The 19,045-nt window shown below is 36.0% G+C and overlaps 1 protein-coding gene across 8 annotated transcripts in view; it reads left to right on the top strand.

Moving 5' to 3' along the window:
* Positions 1 to 19,045, top strand: part of RGS22 (regulator of G protein signaling 22) — a 166,487-nt gene that overhangs the window by 127,820 nt on the left and 19,622 nt on the right. For 5 of the 8 annotated variants that reach the window (XM_003943028.4, XM_074386807.1, XM_074386809.1 and 2 more), the window contains 5 exons: positions 1,817 to 1,912; positions 4,052 to 4,145; positions 4,259 to 4,339; positions 4,657 to 4,706; positions 5,887 to 6,725. In XM_003943028.4, coding sequence (XP_003943077.1) covers positions 1,817 to 1,912; positions 4,052 to 4,145; positions 4,259 to 4,339; positions 4,657 to 4,661 — 276 coding nt within the window. In that variant the 3' untranslated portion in view covers positions 4,662 to 4,706; positions 5,887 to 6,725. Of the gene's footprint in view, positions 1 to 1,816; positions 1,913 to 4,051; positions 4,146 to 4,258; positions 4,340 to 4,656; positions 4,707 to 5,886; positions 6,726 to 19,045 lie in introns of those variants that run through there. The other 3 variants (XR_012514043.1, XR_005578274.2, XM_074386808.1) reach the window with 2 other exon arrangements.

Here is a 19,045-nt window from a genome sequence, read left to right on the forward strand (position 1 = left end):
TGAGGTACCTAAAATTGTCAAATTCATAGAATAGAGGTTGCCAGGGTCTGGGTCTAGGAGGCAGGGAGAAGTTACTATTTAATGGGTACAGAGTTTCTGTTTCAGATAATAAAGTTATAGAAATGAAAAGTAGTTGGTATGGACTACATGTGTGTGTTCATCAAAATTTGTATGTTGAAACTCTCATATTATCATTTTTAAAGACTTAATTTGAAAGGCATGAAATGTTGTTCTTATTTTCATGACTTCGATTAGTAGGGTTATTTAAAAAGTTGTTCATGTTTGTTAAGCAGTAGTGTTTCCTCTTTGGGGAGGTATCTGTGGTGTCTCTTCTTTACTTGTCTGTTGGCTTGTTTTTCTTAAAGGTTTATATTAATGAAATACAATTATACATGGTTCTCATGTTATAATTACTTCATATGTGTTTTCCTGTTTATTGCTTTCCTCTTAAGTTTGAGTAAGCTTTTTTCTTTTATTAAATAATTTTTTTTTTTTTTTTTTTTTTTTTTTTTGAGATGGAGTTTTGCTTTTGGTACCCAGGCTGGAGTGCAATGGTGCAATCTCGGCTCACTGCAACCTCCACCTCCTGGGTTCAGGCAATTCTCCTGCCTCAGCCTCCTGAGTAGCTGGGATTACAGGCATGCACCACCATGCCCAGCTGATTTTTCTGTATTTTTAGTAGAGACGGGGTTTCACCATGTTGAACAGGATGGGGTTTCACCATGTTGAACAGGATGGTCTCGATCTCTTGACCTCGTGATCTGCCCGCCTCGGCCTCCCAAAGTGTTGGGATTACAGGCTTGAGCCACCACGCCCAGCCTAAATAAATTTTATTAATTTTTTATTTGTATAGATTTAGGAGTACAAGTGCAGATGTATTACATAGGTATGTTGTATGTAGTGAAGACTGGGCTTTGATGTATACTCATCACTCAAATAGTGTGCCTTGTACCCAACAGGTTGTATTTCATCCTTCACCTGCCTCTCACGCTCCCAACTTTTTGGAGTCACCAGTGTCTATTATTTCACTCTGTATATCTGTGTGTTCCCATCATTTAGCTCCCACTTATAAGTGGGAACATGTGGTTTTTGACTTTCTGTTTCTGATGAAGAAAATGACCTGAATTTCTAATGAGTGTTGTTAATTATCTATGGTACATGCCTTCTCTAGAATATTACCTGTTGAAAAGTGATGATAAAATTTATTCATTTTATGATTCAGCAAACCTTTTAGTGCATAAGATTATTCATCCACTGAAAATGGTGATATAATTTATTAATTTCATCATTCAACAAATATTTGAGTGCATACTATGTGGCAGACACTGTTCCACAGCAGATAAACACTGGGAAATAATACAAAGGCCAGGTGTACATTCCAGTTCTATATTTATTTACATTTTCACAAGATATTCTACAAGAAAAATTCAGATTTAAAAACAAATATAGATTCTATTTGTATAAAATTTGTATAATAAAAAAGATTAAAATTATGAATCTATGAATTTTCCCTAGTGAGAAATAGGGATGGATGTTCATGAAAATGTTAATAGTGGTTTTTCTTGGATTCCAGAATGATATTTACATTCTACTTAATCATTTCTTTCATTTATTTTAAAGTATTTTTATATTATGAAATAAAATTAAAAATAAAAACAGGAAACTCTTGTCACATTAGTGATATTGACTTGAAACCTCAAGTGCAGCACTCACTATGAAATCGTATGTCATACGATGTTACAACTCCTTAACCATAAGTTTATGTTAACATAGCATTATGTTTTTGGGGGAATAATTTAATTTAATGTAATTACAGGATGGAATCAAACAATATGCAGATACTTCAGTGCCTGATATCAAAACTGCTTTACTCAGTGATTCCTTCCTAGGCCTCCAAGCATATGGCCGACAGGTAAGCAGGCAAGATGGTGCAGACCTCATTTCTCCTCTAGAGCATTGGATAGTGGAATGCAGTAACTCAGTCATTGTACAGCACTAGAAATGTGTTTGTTTGAAAATAAGCCTAGAATTATAATAGTAGGAGAGATTGAAGGGCTTTTCTTTGAGCCTTCAGAGAGCATCAAAATTTCAGCCAATCCCAGATAGTATAATAAAGAAAAATAACTTCTTGAAATAAATGAAGACTTAAATTGCAGACGTTGAAATGATCATCTTATTGGAAAAGAAAATAAGACAGATACAGTATAATAGAACAAAATAGAATATATATGGGATGTTATATTCTTGGGTTAAAAGATGATGGAAGAATGTCAAATGCTTAGTCTCAAATTTTAAATTCTTTGAAGTAGTCATAAAATTAGTCATACATGAGCACCAACCAATGCATTATGATTTCTGTGTTTACATTTACAACTATAACATTACTGTCACTTCCCTGAAATTTCATGTTTAATTTATGTCTATTTTTTGATGACTTTACCATTCAAAAATACATTCATTAGCAAATGACTAGCACTAAATTTGAGAAACATAGCGTAAAAGGGGAAAATGTCCAATTAGAGATACCAGGCTTCTTTTCTTTTTTTGAGACAGGGTCTTGCTCTGTCACCCAGGCTGAAGTGTAGTGGTACAAGAACTCTTTGTAGGTTAAAGGGTGCAAGGGCTCTTTGCAGCCTCAACTTCCTAGGCTCAAGCAATCCTCCCACCTCAGCCTCCCAAGTAGCTGGGACTACAGGTGCACACCACCATGCCTGGCTAATTTTTTGTATTTTTTGTAAAGAGGAGGTTTCACCATGTTGCCTAGGCTGGTCTCAAACTCCTGGGCTCGTGTAATCATCCCACCTAAGCCTCCCAAAGTGCTGGGATTACAGGTGTGAGCTAACAGGCTTCTAATTTTTGTTTTATCACAAGTCAGTATTACCTTGAAGCCTGGAAATAATCACATAATTTCCTTTGAGCCTCTTACCTTATGTGTTAAAAAGAGAAAGAGAGAAAGGGATGATGATGATGATGGTGGTGATGATGATGATGAAGTCTTGTCATATTCAAGATTTTTGTAGGAAACTAAAAAGCTTTTGGAAACCAAAGATATTTGATAAATATAAATGTAGCTTATTATGATTTCTATTTAAAATATACATGTTGAGTTACTTTAGCAATTTGTGAAGTAATAATACACTGACATTTTGTAAATGTAGATGTTCCTTTGTAGATGTTCCAATCCACTGTGGGTTGGTTCCAAGACTACTTGCAGATAACTCAAGTCCCTGATATAAAATGGCATGGTATTTTCATATAACATATCCACACCCTCCCATATGCTTCGAATCATCTCTAGATTACTTATATTATCTAAGTATTATACTATAGCATAAGTAAATACTATGTAAATAGTTGTTATACTATATATCTTTATTTATATTTTTTTGTTGATTTTTAAAAATATTTTTGATCTGCAGTTGGGTTTAATGTGCAGATGTGTAATGTGTGAGTGTGAAGGGCTAACTGTATATGCATTTGTTTTAGATGGATTTTGCACATTGAAGAATTATGATGAATCCAAATGCAAAATTCCCCTCCTCCTAAAACTTGGATCTTTCTTCAACACTAAATTTACAGTCAAATGGAATATATAAAGATATTTCCTAAGCACTAAATTTCCAATCAAATTGACTATATAAAGATGATGGAATAGATGTCAAGATATCTGTAAAACTTTTGTTGACATTGATTCACTGAGAAATAGTATATCACTACCCTCTCGTCCCCACCCCACCTCCTCCCTTTGAACCAGGGACTTTAAAAATTTTGTCAAGGCTATAGGAGAAAATATGCTTATTTTTTCATAAAATTTATATGAAAACAGACTAAGGTAGGTTGATAATAATTTGTGGTACACAGTTAAAAGGTGACACGGGTACATGTGTTCAGTTGGTGAGAATTCATAATATTATAAATTTATGATACTTTCCTTTATGTATGTTGTATTTTAATAAAATTTAAATGAAGAGGCTGATAGAAGACATCTTACCTTCAGTTTATTTCGTAAGCCAAACAATTCAAAATTAACTTTGAAAATTGCTTTTTTTAGCCAACCTGGTGCTACTCAAAGTATATAGAAGCCTTAGAACAGGAGAGAATTCTTCTTAAGATCCAAGAAGAACTAGAAAAAAAGTTATTTGCAGGTAAATTTTGCTTTTTGCTTACAAGGTTAGTTTTTTATCTTCTACCACAGACTAATTTTAGACGCCTTTGACAATATTTACTTTACTGTTTTTCTTATCTCTTTTTTATGCAGGCTTGCAACCTCTCACAAATTTTAAGCCTAGTGCTTCAACTATGTCTTTGAAAAATAATATGTCTGTCCACAGCAGCCAGAGTGAGTTCCCAGTGTAGTCTTATCTTCAGTTCTTTCTTTCCTGTTGTTGGAGTTCTGCCTCTTATCTGGCCATTCAGAACGTACAGGGAGTAAGGGGTACAGACCAACCGCTCCACCCTGTTCTGCTGTTCTGGCCCCCAACTTAGGAGAATTTCTCTCTCTCTCTCTCTCTCTCTCTCTCTCTCTCTCTCTCTCTCTGTGTGTGTGTGTGTGTGTGTGTGTGTGTGTGTGTGTCCTGCCCCTCTCTGTCTCTGTTACTCTCCTCTGCTGAGGAGGAAAGACTAACATATATACATAAAATTTCATCTCTTTTCCAGAGTGACAGCATTCATGTGAGTGTTTACATCCTGCTGCTGATAGGTTCAAGGTACGTCATAGTCTGAGAGTTGGCTGGTCCCACATATGTCCTTTTAACACACTCATTCATGTACATGCATGCATGCACACATACACAGAATATCACACATATAACATGCCCCACTAATAAATGAATGGGGAGGAGAGCCTTGCCTCCCTTTTGAATGGCACAGTTTCCTAAGAAGTAAGGCCTCTGGAGAGTGATCATGTATTGCTTTTATTTACTCCTTGTCTGTTCTCTTCTGCAAAGAACATGTGTGGAAGAGTGGGCTGTAGCTCAGTTTTCCCAAGATTTTCTAAGTTGAGAATATTAGAAGGAATTTAAAATTTTTTTAAAAAAAGAACTAAAAATTGAGCCAGGATCTTTCTCCCATGCAGACACTGATGTGATTATACAGTTTTGATTGGATACTATTAGAGTTAACAATGCCTTACAAAGTAGTCTAGTAGTATAATGCGGTATATGTGTAACTCATTAACCTAATACTTGAAGAATCCAGTTAAAAGTCCTCCTTCTTTTCTCTTTTGCCTTGCAGATTATCTTTTTGGTTTCTTAACATCCGTAGTTTTCTGGTTCTTGGGAGGTTCTTAGCCTACTCACTTTTTTCTCTTCTAGTTTACCTAGCTAGCCTCTATACTCTTTTGCCTGTTTCTCCACCCCTCAGGCCAACCTCATAGTCCCTCTAACATTTGCTGACACATCTGCTCAGTTTTTGATCCTTATGAGAACTGTATTAGTTCATCTCATGCTGCTGTGAAGAAATAGCCAAGACTGGGTAATTTATGAAGGAAGGACATTTAATTGACTCACAGTTTCACATGGCTGGGGAAGCTTCAGGGAACTTAAAATCATGGCAGAAGGGGAAGCAAACGTGTCCTTCTTCAAGAGGCAGCAGGAGAGAGAAGTGCCAAGCAAAAGGGAGAAAAGCCTTTTATAGAACCATCAGATCTCATGAGAAGTCACTCACTATCATGAGAACCACATGAGGGTAACCGCCCCCATGATTCAATTATCCCCCACTGGGTCCCTCCCATCACGTGGAAATTACGGGAACTACAATTCAAGATGAGATTTGGGTGGGGACATAGCTAAACCATATTAGTAACTCTATGTAAGTTTTTTGTTGTTGTCTTACATTTATATTTTCTATAGATGTTTATATTTTCATTCGTTTATTTTTTCTTTGCAGGAATTCTTTCAACTAGAGTTTGCTGACATGAGAAGCTCCAGTGATTTGTTTTTTGATGATCTGTTTCAGAACAAGCCTAACATCTAAATAAAGTTTGATTCTGGATTATCCAGGTGGGAAACAAATAAAGAAAATTTGATTTTTCTTATTCCCACAGTTTTAAAATGGTAACTACTCTATACACATGACATACAAGACTATGAAAAATGTTTAACTTATTTAGGATAAAACAACTAATATCTAGGTTTGAAGAACCAAAATGTTTTACTTATCACAATCCTTAAGGAAGTATAATGCTATGTTCCTCAAGTGATCTTTCAACAAATATTCCTTGAGCATTTACTGTATTTGATTAACAGATATATTCAGTAGGCAATTAGGGGACAAATATTTTGAGTGGTAAATTGACCCACAACATAAAAGGAAGAGCCTTCCCTACCCTATTTCCAACTCTAAAGGAACTATATATCATTATCATTATTATTATTATTGGAGCTGGAGTCTCACTCTGTCACGAAGGCTGGATTAGCACGATCTTAGCTTACTGCAACCTCTGCCCCCTGAGTTCAAGTTATTCTCCTGCCTCAGCCCCCCAAGTAGATGGGACTACAGCTGTGTACATTATGCCTGGCTAATTTTTGTATTTTAGTAGAGACGGAGTTTTGAACTCCTGTCCTAAAGCAATCCCCCCACCTCAGCCTTTCAAGTTGCTGGGATTATAGGCATGAGCCACTACACCCAGCCTAACTGTAACTTTTTTACCTTAAGAACTTTTACTTTTTTAAAAAATGTTTTGACTCTTTTGTAATAACCCTTATCTTAAAATACAAACATGTTGTAAGTTGTACAGAAATATTTTCTTTATATCCTTATTCTGTAAGCTTTCATATACATATATATATATATATATATATATATATATATATATACACCCCTGTCCACCTTCACAACTTGTCCTACCGAAAAGTCTTCAGGGGCAGCAATATTCATGGAGCTGTCATCTTCTATAACAATGTCTTTTTCTGGAATACCTCCTGAAGGACTTGCCTGAGGTCATTTCACATGTAACTTTAAGATATTTCTATAAGTAGGAGTACACTCTAAAATAATGATTAAAAGTATGGTAAATATATAAGCCAGTAACATAGTTGTTTATTGTTATTATCAAGTATTATATGCTATACTTAATTGTATGTGCTATACCCTTTGCAAATCTCTTCAATATTTGGTCAACAAAGATGATCTGCTTCTACTTTCCATCTTATGACATCTTGTTTTGATCACACTATATGAAGAAAATCTGACCTCACACAAATGTAGTTGGAAAATGGAGGACTATTTTAATAACCTTCTCGGATAATAATGGATATTCTTCTTTATACTATACTAATACTTGAAAAAGAGGTAGATTTTTAAAGGTTAGTTGCAATGTGGAAACTGAAACCATATTAGTAATTTTCATACTCTACCATATGAAAATCCATTAGTCTGTTTTGCTCTTTGAATGCATCTTTTATCCATGTGTGATTTTGTAACATCATTGGTCTTTGGGGAAAAGAAAAAGTTCATTGAGTTATGCAGGTATTCCAAATTGACGTTTCATTGTACACTATCAAAAAATCACATTAGCTAATATCACCACCAATATCGTCAGAAAAATTTTTGAGTATTGGGAAGCTATCAGATTCACCATGGTAGATATGTTTTCCAAAATTCTGATTTTCACTTATAAGCTTGTATTTTAATCACTGGAAAAAATACTGTGTGCTGTTTTTTTTTTGAAATGATAGTCTCACTTTGTACATTTTTGAGAAAGTGTCTGCCAAATACCTAAGTCTGAATAACTGTAATTCATATGTAAGTCCTTAAAGTAAAAATGGTGTCCCATGAAACAAATGGCTAGGTCATCTGGCAACTGAAACATTTGTACAAGTGCTCTTTCTGGAGATAACCATTATACTTTGGTATATGACAAACATACTTTCTGTGTACTTCCATTTCACCACACAGAATATTAAAAGGATACATCCTCAAGGGTCAACATTTAACAAAGTTAATTTTTTTTTAACATTCTTAAGTGAAACTGGCAGACCTCAAATCTGAGGTCTTTTTTGTTCTTTTTTCCTTGCTTAAAAAAATCTTTATATATTGCTCATCAATATACAAATGAGGATTCTTTTCTTTAAAAAGAGCTTTATTGAGGCATAATATAAAAAACTGTACATATTTAATGTATGCAATTTCTTGAGTTTGGACATATGCATACACCCATAAAACTGTCTTCACAATAAAGGTTTAGACATAGCCATCACCTCTAAAAGTAACCTGGTTTCTTTTATTTCTTCTTCTTTTTTTTATAACATGAGATCTACCTTCTTAAAATTTTAAGTGCACAATACTGTCAACCAGGGGCACTATGTTGTGCAGTGAAATCTCTAGAACTTACTCATCTTGCATAACTAAAACGTTATGCCCATTGAACAACTCTCCATTTATTCCTACCCCTGACCCTAGAAAACCACCATTCTAGTCTCTGCTCCCATGAGCTTGACTGTTTTAGATACCACATATAAATAGAATCATGTGGTATTTGTCCTTCTGTGATTGGCTGTTTCACTTAATAGAATATCCTCCAGGTTCAACCATGTTGTCACACATGGCAGAATTTCCTTCTATTTTAAGGTCAAATAATATTCCATTATCTAAATAAGCCACATTTTCTTTCTTTTTCTTTTCTTTTTTTGAGATAGGATCTCTCTCTGTTGCCCAGGCTGGAGTGCAATGCCATAATCATAGCTCACCCATCCTCAAAATCCTGGGGTCAAGCAGTCCTCCTTCCTCAGCTGACTGAATAGCTTGGACTACAGGGTGTGCACCAACATGCCTGACTAATTTTTGTAGAGATGGGGTCTCTCTTTGTTAGTCTCAAACTCCTCTCATGAATCCAGGCTAGTCTCAAACTCCTGGATTCATGATCTTCCTGCCTTGGCCTCCCAAAGTGCTGGGCTCACAGACATGAGCCATTATGCCTGTCCTCCTTTTTTTTTTTTAACCAATTCATCTGTTGATGAACATTTGAGTTGTTTTCATATTTTAGCTATTAAGAGTAATGCCACAATGAACATGGGAATACAAGTATCTCTTCAAGATATTGGTTTCAATTATTTTAGATATATGCCCAGAAGTAGGATTGCTGGATCATATGGTAGTTTCATTTTTAATTTTTTGAGGACTCTCCATGCTGTTTTCCATAATGTATACCATTTTACATTTCCACTAATAGTGCACAAGTGTTCCAATTTCTCTACATTCTTGCCAATGCTTATTATCTTTTTCTTTTCTTTTTTTTTTTTATAATATCATCCTCGACAGGTATAAAACCATATCTCATTATAGGTTTTATTTGCATTTTCCTGGTGATTAGTGATATTGAGAACCTTTTTAAGATGACTCTTGAGTATTGGTATGCCTTCTTTAGAAAAATGTCTATTCAAGCCCTTTGCCCATTTTAAAATTAGTTTGAGTTTCAGATTTTCTTTTGAGTTGCAGGAGTTTTTTCTTTTTCTTTTTCTTTTTCTTTATTGAGATGGAGTCTTGGTCTGTCACCAGGCTGGAATGCAGTGGCACAGTCTCAGCTTACTGCAACCTCTGACTCCCTGGTTCAAGCGATTCTCCTGTCTCAGCCTTCTGAGTAGCAGGGTTTACAGGCATGCGCCACCACACCCAGCTAATTTTTGTATTTCTTTTTTTAGTAGAGATGAAGTTTCTCCATGTTGGCTAGGATTGTCTCAATCACCTGACCTCGTGATCTACCCATCTTGGCCTCCCAAAGTCCTAGGATTACAGGCGTGAGCCACCGTGCCTGGCCAAGTAGCAGGATTTTCTTCAATGTTTTGAATATTAGCCCATTATCAGATATATGACTTGCAAATATTTTCTCCCATTCTTTTTGTTCTGTTGTTCATTTCCTTTGTGGTGTAGAAGTGTTTTAGTTTGATGTAGTCTCACTTGTCTGTTTTTGCCTTTGTTGCCTGTGCTTTTGGTGTCATATTCAAGAAATAATGGCCAAAACCAATCTCAATAAATTTTCTCCCTATGTTTCCTTCTAGAAATCTTACAGTTTCAGTTTCTTATGTTTCATTAAATGTGAGACCTGAAACTATAAACTAAAAACTGTAAACTGAAACTGAAACTGTAAAATTCTTAGAAGCCAAATTATTCTTTTAAAGAAATTTAAGTAGATTTAATTCAGTACATTTTGGATTGAGTTTTGTATATGGTATAACATAGAGGTCTAATTTATTATTTTACATTGGGATATCCAGTTTTGCCAACATCATTTATTGAAGAAATTGTTCTTTTCCAGGTGTGTATTCTTGGCGCCTTTGTAAAAGTTCCATTGACCACATATATGTGTGTTTTTTGGGGGGAACTCTCTATTCTGTTTCATTGGTCTAAATGTTTGTCTTTATGCCAGTAGCATCCTTTTTAAATTATTGTAGCTTTGTAATGTACTTTGAAATCAGGAAATGTGATGCCTTCAGCTTTGCTCTTTCTCAAGATTTCTTTGACTACTTTGGGTCTCTTGTTGTTCCATATGAATTTTAGGAGACATTACAACTAAAGGATCATAAGTACTAGTATGAACAATTATACACCAACAAATTGTACGATGTAGAAGAAATGGATAAATTCCTAGAAACACAGATTCTTTTTTTTTTTTTTTTGAAACAGAGTCTTGCTGTCTTGCCCAGGCTGGAGTGCAGTGGCACAATTGAGGCTCACTGTGACCTCCACCTCCTGGGCTCAAGCAATCCTCCTACCTCAGTGTCCCAAATAGCTGGGACTACAGGCACGTGCCACCATGCCCAGCAAATTTTTATATATATATATTTTTTTGGTAGAGATGGGGTTTCACCACATTGCCTAGGGAGGTCTTGAACTCCTGAGCTCAAGCAATCCACCCACCTTGGCCTCCTGAAGTCAAAAACACACAATCCAACAAGACTGAATCATGAAGAAATAGAAAACCTGAACAGACTAATAACAAGTAAGGAGACTGAATCCATAATCAAAGCCTCCTAACAATAGCATAAAAAGCCCAGGACCTTTTGCCTTTGCTGGTGAATTCTACCAACTATTTACATAAAATTAATTCCAGCTATTGTCAAACTTGTCCAAAAAACTGAAGATGGGGAAACACTTCCAGACTCTTGTATGAGACCATCATTACCCTGATACCAGACAAAGGCACCACAAGAATAGAAAACTATAGGCCAATATCCTTAATCAACATAGATGCAAACATTCTTAACAAAATACTAGCAAACCAGATTTGACAGCATATTAAAACAACCCTACGCTATGATCAAGTGGGATTTATTCTTGGGATACAAGGATAGTTCAACATATGCAAATCAGTAAATGTGATATACCACATTAATACAATAAAGGCTAAAAATCACGAGCATTTCAATAGATGCAGGAAAAGCACTTAAAACAATTCAACACCCGTTCATGTAAAAAAATTCAATAAACTAGGTATAGAAGGAATGTGCCTTAACATAATAAAGATCAAATATGACAAACCCACAACTAACATTATAGTCCACAGGGAAAAACTGAAAGCTTTCCCTCTAAGATCAGGAACAAGGCAAGGATGCCCGTTCTTACCACTTCTATTCAACGTCATATTAGAAGATCTAGCCAGAACAATTAGGCAAGGAAAAAAAAAAAAAAGACATCCAAGAAGGAAACAAAGAAGTAAAGTTATATGTTTGCATGATCTTCTATGTAGAAGCCCCTGAACACTTCACATACCAAAAAATAAAATAAAATAAAGAATATTAGAGCTAATAAATGAATTTGGCAAAGTTACAGGATATAAAATAAAATCATCATGCAAAAGTCAATTATCCTTCTATATGCTGACAACAAACTTTCCCCAAAGGAAATTAAGAAAATCCCATTAACAAACAATAGCATCAAAAATAATAAAATATTTAGGAATAAAATTAACCAAACAGGTTAAAGACTTGTGCACTGAGGTTGGGCATAGTGGCTCATGCCTGTAATCCCAGCACATTGATAGTCCAAGGCAGGACATTTGCTTGAAGCCAGGAGTCTGAGATCAGCCTGGGCAATACAGTGAGACCCCATCACTAAAAAATAAATAATTTGCAATGTGTTGTGACACATACTTGTAGTCCCAACTACTTGGAAGGCTGAAGCAGGAGGATCACTTAAGCCAAGGAATTCAATGTTATAGTGAGTTATGATCATGCCACTACACTCCAGCCTAGGTGACAGTGCAAGAGTCTATTAATAGTATTTCAGTATTATTATGAAAATAGTTTTGGCTGGACATGGTTGATCACCCTGTAATCCTAGCACTGGGAGGCTGGGGCAGGTGGATCCTTATATCCCTGGGATAAATCACACTTGATCATCGTGTAGGATTATTTTAATATGCTGTTAAATTAAACCCGAGTTGTTAGCATTTTGTTGAGAATTTTTGCATCTATGTTGATTAAGGATATTGGCTTGTAGTTTTCTATGTTTGTGATGCCTTTGTCTGGCTTTGGTATCAGGGTAATGATGGCCTCATAAAAGAGTTTGGAAGTATTCCCTCATCTTCAGTTTTTTGGAAGAGTTTGACAATAGCTGGAATAGGCTGGGCTTGAGAATACTTTGGGCTTGAGCCCAGGAGTTCAAGACCAGCCTGGCCACATGGCGAAACCCCGACTCAAAAAAAAAAAAAAAAAGAAAAGAAAAAAGAAAGGAAATAAAATAGTTTTGATCTCATTGAACCCCTGAATGAGAGGTTCACAGATCATACTTTGAGAACCACTGTACTATTATAAAATAAATTGCTTATGGCACACAAGCAGTCATGGCAGTTTCATAACTAGTTCATCTGTCTGGGGATTTCTTCCCTCTTTAACTGCAGAGCTCCTACCCATTTTTTCAAAAGTCCAACTTGAAAATTGTTTCCTTTGTAAAGCTATCCCTGATCCCTTCCCTTTTCTTCTCCAACTGAATTGGTCTTTTTCTCTTTTGACTTGCTATGGTACGCATATATCTGCTTTAGTACTAAACAACACTATTGCACTTTTTGTTTACATGTCTTACTTATATCCTTAGCACTTATTGGACACTCAATAATTTAATGAGACTGAAATTCTATAATTATTTACCAGAAAACCGTGGCAATGACTGTTTCTTCTTACTTCTGTGGACTGTTTTCTAGGGTTCAAACACAGTATGACTGCCATTGAGTCAGGCTGTGCTATAGATATGGAATACTCTATTCCTTATAATTGTACTAGGTTAGTGTGAAAGTAATCTCGGTTTTTGCCATTAAAGGTAATGGCACCAACCAAATCATTCTCAGTTGAATCTCCTTCCTTGTTATTTACATATACATGTTGCAATGAAATAGTAACCCACATAGTCAATTCTCATCACAAGTTATACTGAGATTATGTGTTTTCAATCAAATTTGTTTCAGCTTTTATGTATCTTTCTAAGTTAAAGTAATATTTACTGAACTTTTTCATTTATCATCAAAAGAAGAAAATAGCTTAAAATATTTTAAAAGAATAATTAAATTGCTTATAAGGAAAACACTTTATAACATAGTGATAACACTTACTTCATCTGAGGATTTCAAATGGATTGTTACCAAAAAATTGGTGTACATTTTTCATTGCGTGTACTATTCATTTTTAAGGCTTGTTGGCAAAAAAGGAGAATGCACTTAATGGATTGTGATTTTAATTGAAGGATTCTTTTGTCCATTAAGACTATTATGGGCATAGTCTTTTTACACCATATGTGTTTGAAGTTCCCATCCTGCCAGAAATATATATTTTTTCAAATCAAGAGAATGATCTCTTCTCAGAAAAATATTCTTGCACACAGAAAAGCAATCATCTCATTAACTAGAATGTGAAATGAGACAAATGACAGAACAAACAAGGAACAAACACATTGTCATACAGGAAGAATGTGCTAGCGTGCAAGAGCTTATGCATTACTGCTGTTAAGACAAATAATTCAATATATCAACAAAATGTAACATACCGTGTAAAAACTTTTATAAGCGTGTCTGTGGGTTTATGTGCTTGGAGAGTGGCTGTTCTTGTTGATAAGTCTTCATTATTATATTTTGGCCGAAGAGAAAATGACTGTTTTAATTTAGATATAATTCAGTAAAGACCACTGTGTAATCATTATAGCCATCAACAAACTGATTCATGTGCAGTTGGTCCAAAAGTTACAAAAGCTGTTTGAGTTATTGTTTGTACCCACCATTTTAAGATTACATCAGAATTAAAGCACGCAGGACTTGAACTGACTTCAAAGACTAGTCTTAGATTTCTAGCTGGTTTAGCCTTTTTTTTTTTTTTTAATTGGTTCATGTTTTCCATTTGGCTTCCCTATCCCGTTCTAGCTTGATGCCCCTTCTAGAATTTCATTTGCAAGTCTTACAGCCTTGGTTGGTGAAACACATTAATTAATACTGTGATGGAGGCTGAGTATTTTAGCAATATCATGCTTCCTGCTTGGAAAAATATCTGCTATTTTTCCACCCATGTCTAGTACCATATTGAACATGGCAAAATGCATCGTTAGTGGAACTTTAAATGCATTCAATCAAAATGCATTTAATGAAAATGCATTTAAGGAGGACTGTTTACACTGTTATCTGTTGCCAATACTATTAATCACAAGCTCAAACCTTTCAATGCAACAGAAATATGAGATCTACTTTTTCCTAGTTAGATTTTTTTTTCAAGCAAAACAACAAAGTAAAAACAGGCCATTTTATGATTTTTTTTGAAGTCCAAGTAATACGCTAATAGCACTCCAGCTTTTAAAAAATGGGCAAGTCTATGGGTTTTGTAAATCCCTAATGACTATATTAAGCAATACTAATTTAGGGGACAAATTTCAGTTCCAGAGGTCTTTGGCCTTTCTGAAAACTCTATGCAGACAGCCAAGCTTAGATTTGCAGCTTTATGCTTGAAGAAGCTATGCTTATGACCCAACTTCCCAATACATTTTAATTCGTGCTATGGTACCTCTATATTTTAGTTGGAATGGAATAAACCTAAAATTATCTATTTGCCTACCAAATCTGTAGCAGATCCAGAAGGGACCATTTATTTTTAGTTGATTTGAAAGTCACTTTATCTGTATTCTACCTTGTAATAATGTGACTACATGTGAATTCAGTATTTTTTTTGAGCAGCATATAGGGCCCAGGCTTTTAGGAGGTTTAAAACCTTTGAAAATATAGTTGGGTGGCCGGGCGCGATGGCTCACGCCAGTAATCCCAGCACTTTGGGAGGCCGAGGCGGGTGGATCACAAGGTCAAGAGATCAAGACCATTCTGGTCAACATGGTGAAACCCTGTCTCTACTAAAAATACAAAAATTAGCTGGGCATGGTGGCGCACACCTGTAGTCCCAGCTACTTGGGAGGCTGAGGCAGGAGAATTGCTTGAACTCAGGAGGCGGAGGTTGCGGTGAGCCAAGATCGTGCCATCGCACTCCAGCCTGGGTAACAAGAGCAAAACTCCGTCTCAAAAAAAAAAAGAAAGAAAAGAAAATATAGTTGGGTGGCTTTATAATAGTTGAGCACTTTTTAGAATGTGAGATTATAGTTAAGTTTTCAACTCTTAGATTTCTCTAACCCTAGCAAAGTGATGAAAAGAAAAGAAAGACCAACAACTCTTCAAACTCAAAATACATTAAGCATGGAACGTAACACTCTTGTTTAGTGGGCTGACTTGGCTATGTTAGTAGGCTGTCTGTAAACCAAGAGAGATGGAAAGGATGCTTTGTGAATTTGTGCTGTAGATGGTGCAATGTACACTGCCAAGTTCAAAGCCCTATTTGCCAGGTTCCCTTCTTATCCAAATCCTCATATATTTGAAAGCTCTATGTGTCCTTGAGATTTTCTGACAAATGTGATTCCATCATACTCCCAAGAATCCAAAGATCTAAGATTAGCTAGTGAAAAAATAATTTATAATACATTTACCTTGAGCTCTGATTGGCAGTGTTTGTGTTAGTGTAGTCCCTGTGCTCTGTCTAATATGTGTGTGTATATGCAAACACAAAAGAATGACAAGTTGTTTCCAAACAACAATTTTTAAAAGTATGGCAGTGGGTGGGGGGGGGGGGAACCTGTACATGCTTGCTTATGGCTGTTTTCCTCATAATTTTATGTCTTTTCCAAGACAACATGCTCTAATTTTTTTAACATTTAATGGAAAATTTCTTTTGAAATATGGATAAATCTAATTGAGAAATGTATTCCCTGACTTCTACTTTAAAAACACCTATCACAGTTTTAAGATACTTTAACATGTGTGCCATATATAACATTCCTATTTTACTAAAGAGGTGGGAAGAAAGTCCCAAAACGATAAAATGTATTTTTTACGCTCTTTTTCACATCCTTATACAAAGTAAATGACAAAGTCGTGGTCAGTACTAATACTATCTGAATTTCCTTACTATATTGATGATGATTATGATGACTGTTAACATTTATTAAGAAGTTTTTATGTACCAGCTTGTTCTATGCATTCCTCACAACAACCAGAACCATCCAGGAAAATTATTACTTTATAGATGAAATAACTGGGCACAAAGAGGTTTAGTAACTTGTCTATTGTACTGCTACAGCTTATATCATTAAAGCACAATGTCTGGCTGAGTGCAGTGGCTCATGCCTGTAAGCCCAGCATTTTGGGAGACCAGGGCAGGAGGATTGCTTGAGCCTAGGACTTAAAGAACAGCCTGAACAACATAGTAAGACCCCATCTCTAAAAAACAAAACAAAAAAAAACACAATGCCTTTCATCATTAATTCCCTTTTGATCCTGTCAAAGACCAACTCATATTTGAATAATGGCAGCACTCAGATTTAGCGTCAGAGGAGAATTAAAATTCGAGTCTCATATTAAGCAAATTAGCCTTCTCATTTTACATTAATAATAACATTGCTTATTTCCTAGAAATAAAATAGACTATTAAATAGTAACTGTAGATCTCACATTTCTGTGGCAGATAGATAGAATAATCTCTTTGAAAGTATTTGGTTCTTCTATAATGTGATGCCTTACTTTGGTTTTGGACTCTAGTATGTGGCCTAAAGAAACAGTGACTTTGTGCTGGGCATGGTGGCTCATGCCTGTAATCCCAGCACATTGGGAGGCTGAGGCAGGTGGATCACAAGGTCAGGAGTTCAAGACTAGAGTGGCCAACATGGTGAAACCCTGTCTCTACTAAAGATACAAAAAATTAGCCGGTCATGGTGGCATGTACCTGTAATCTCAGCTACTTGGGAGGCTGAGGCAGGAGAATTGCTTGAACCCAGTGAGCCAAGGTTGTGCCATTGCACTCCAGCCTGGGCAGCAGGGCAAGGGCAAGATTCCATCTTAAAACACACACACACACACACACACACACACACACACACACACACACAGAGTGACTTTGTTTTTAAATTAAATATTTATTTTTATAGATTAAGGGGGTACAAGTGCAGCTTTCTTACATGCATATATTTCATAGTGGTGAAAGTCTAAGCTTTTAGTATACCCATCATTGCGTAGGTAGTTTTTCAGCCCTCACCCCGCTCCCATCCTCCTACCTTTCAGAGTCTCCAGTGTCTGTTATTTCACTCCGTATGTCCCTATGTACCCCTTGTTTAGTGCCCACTTATAAGTGAGAATATGTGGTATTTGACTTTCTATTTCTGAGTTAATTCATTTAGGATAATGGCCTCCATTTCCATTCATATTCCTGCAAAAGACATGATTTCATTCTTTTTATGGTATTCCATGGTACATATATACCACATTTTCTTTATCCAATCCTCTGTTGAGGACACTTAGGCTGATTTCACATCTTTGCTATTGTGAATAACTCTGTGATAACATACGAGTGCAAGTATCTTTTTAATATAATTATTTCTTTCCCTTTGGGTACTACCCAGTAGTGGATTGCTGGATCAAATGGTAATTCTATTTTCAGTTCTCTGAGAAATCTTTATACTGTTTTCCATAAAGGGTGCACTAATTTACATTCCCACTAACAGTATATAAGTGTTCCCTTCATTCCCTTTCTCCACATCCTTGCCAACATCTGTTGTTTTTGACTTTTTTTTTTTGAGACAGTGTCTCACTCTGTCGCCCAGGCTGGAGTGTAGTGGCGTGATCATAGCTGTCTGCAACCTCAAACTCCTGGGCTCAAGCAATCCTCCCAGGATCAGCTCAGCCTCCTGAGTAGCTGGGACTACAGGCATGTGGTTTTAACTTGCATTTCTCTGATAATTAAGGAAACATTGACTTTGAAGACTTTTTTTTCTTTCTGGTAAAATGTTATTTGATAAGATAGTGCTTATGGGTATAATTTTGTATTGTTGGTCATATAAAAATTGATTAGCCACTTTAACTCTCAAAGTATGAAGTGAGAAAGTCAATCTTTTAAATGTGGAAGTGGTTTTCTGAATGAAGTGGTTTTCATGACTATCCTTCAAGCAGTGACTTAGATTTCTAGGCTCCTCTGAGATCTCTTTTAATGGCATGGCAACTTAAATGTATGTTGTGTTGTGTATGTGTGCATGCCTGCATGTGTGTTTAGATGGGTTTTGTATCTGAACTTTGCCATTCAAATATACATATGCTCATGATAGTGTTGTTCATAGGTGAAAACAATATGGATACTTTGTAGCTTCCTTTTTTACTTTTAAAAAATTGTCTTATTACATGCTATGATTAGTACTGATGTCCAGAGAGGCCAAGCTCTGCTATTGTAATTAACCCTGAAATCTAAGTGGTTTAAAATCACAAGGAGGCTTCACGCCTGTAATCCCAGCACTTTGGTAGGCCGAGGCAGGTGGATCACCTGAGGTCAGGAGTTGGAGACCAGCCTGGCCAACGTGGCAAAACCTCATCTCTACTAAAAATATAAAAATTAGAGCCAGGCTTAGGGGCTCATGCCTGTAATCCCAGCACTTTGGGAGGCAGAGGTGGGCGGATGATCTGAGGTCAGCAATTCGAGACCAGCCTGGCCAACATGGAGAAACCCTGTCTCTAAAAATACAAAAAAAATTAGCCGGGTGTTGTGGCAGTCACCTG

Source organism: Saimiri boliviensis, chromosome 15 (assembly GCF_048565385.1).
Source record: "Saimiri boliviensis isolate mSaiBol1 chromosome 15, mSaiBol1.pri, whole genome shotgun sequence".
NCBI classification, from domain to species: domain Eukaryota; kingdom Metazoa; phylum Chordata; class Mammalia; order Primates; family Cebidae; genus Saimiri; species Saimiri boliviensis.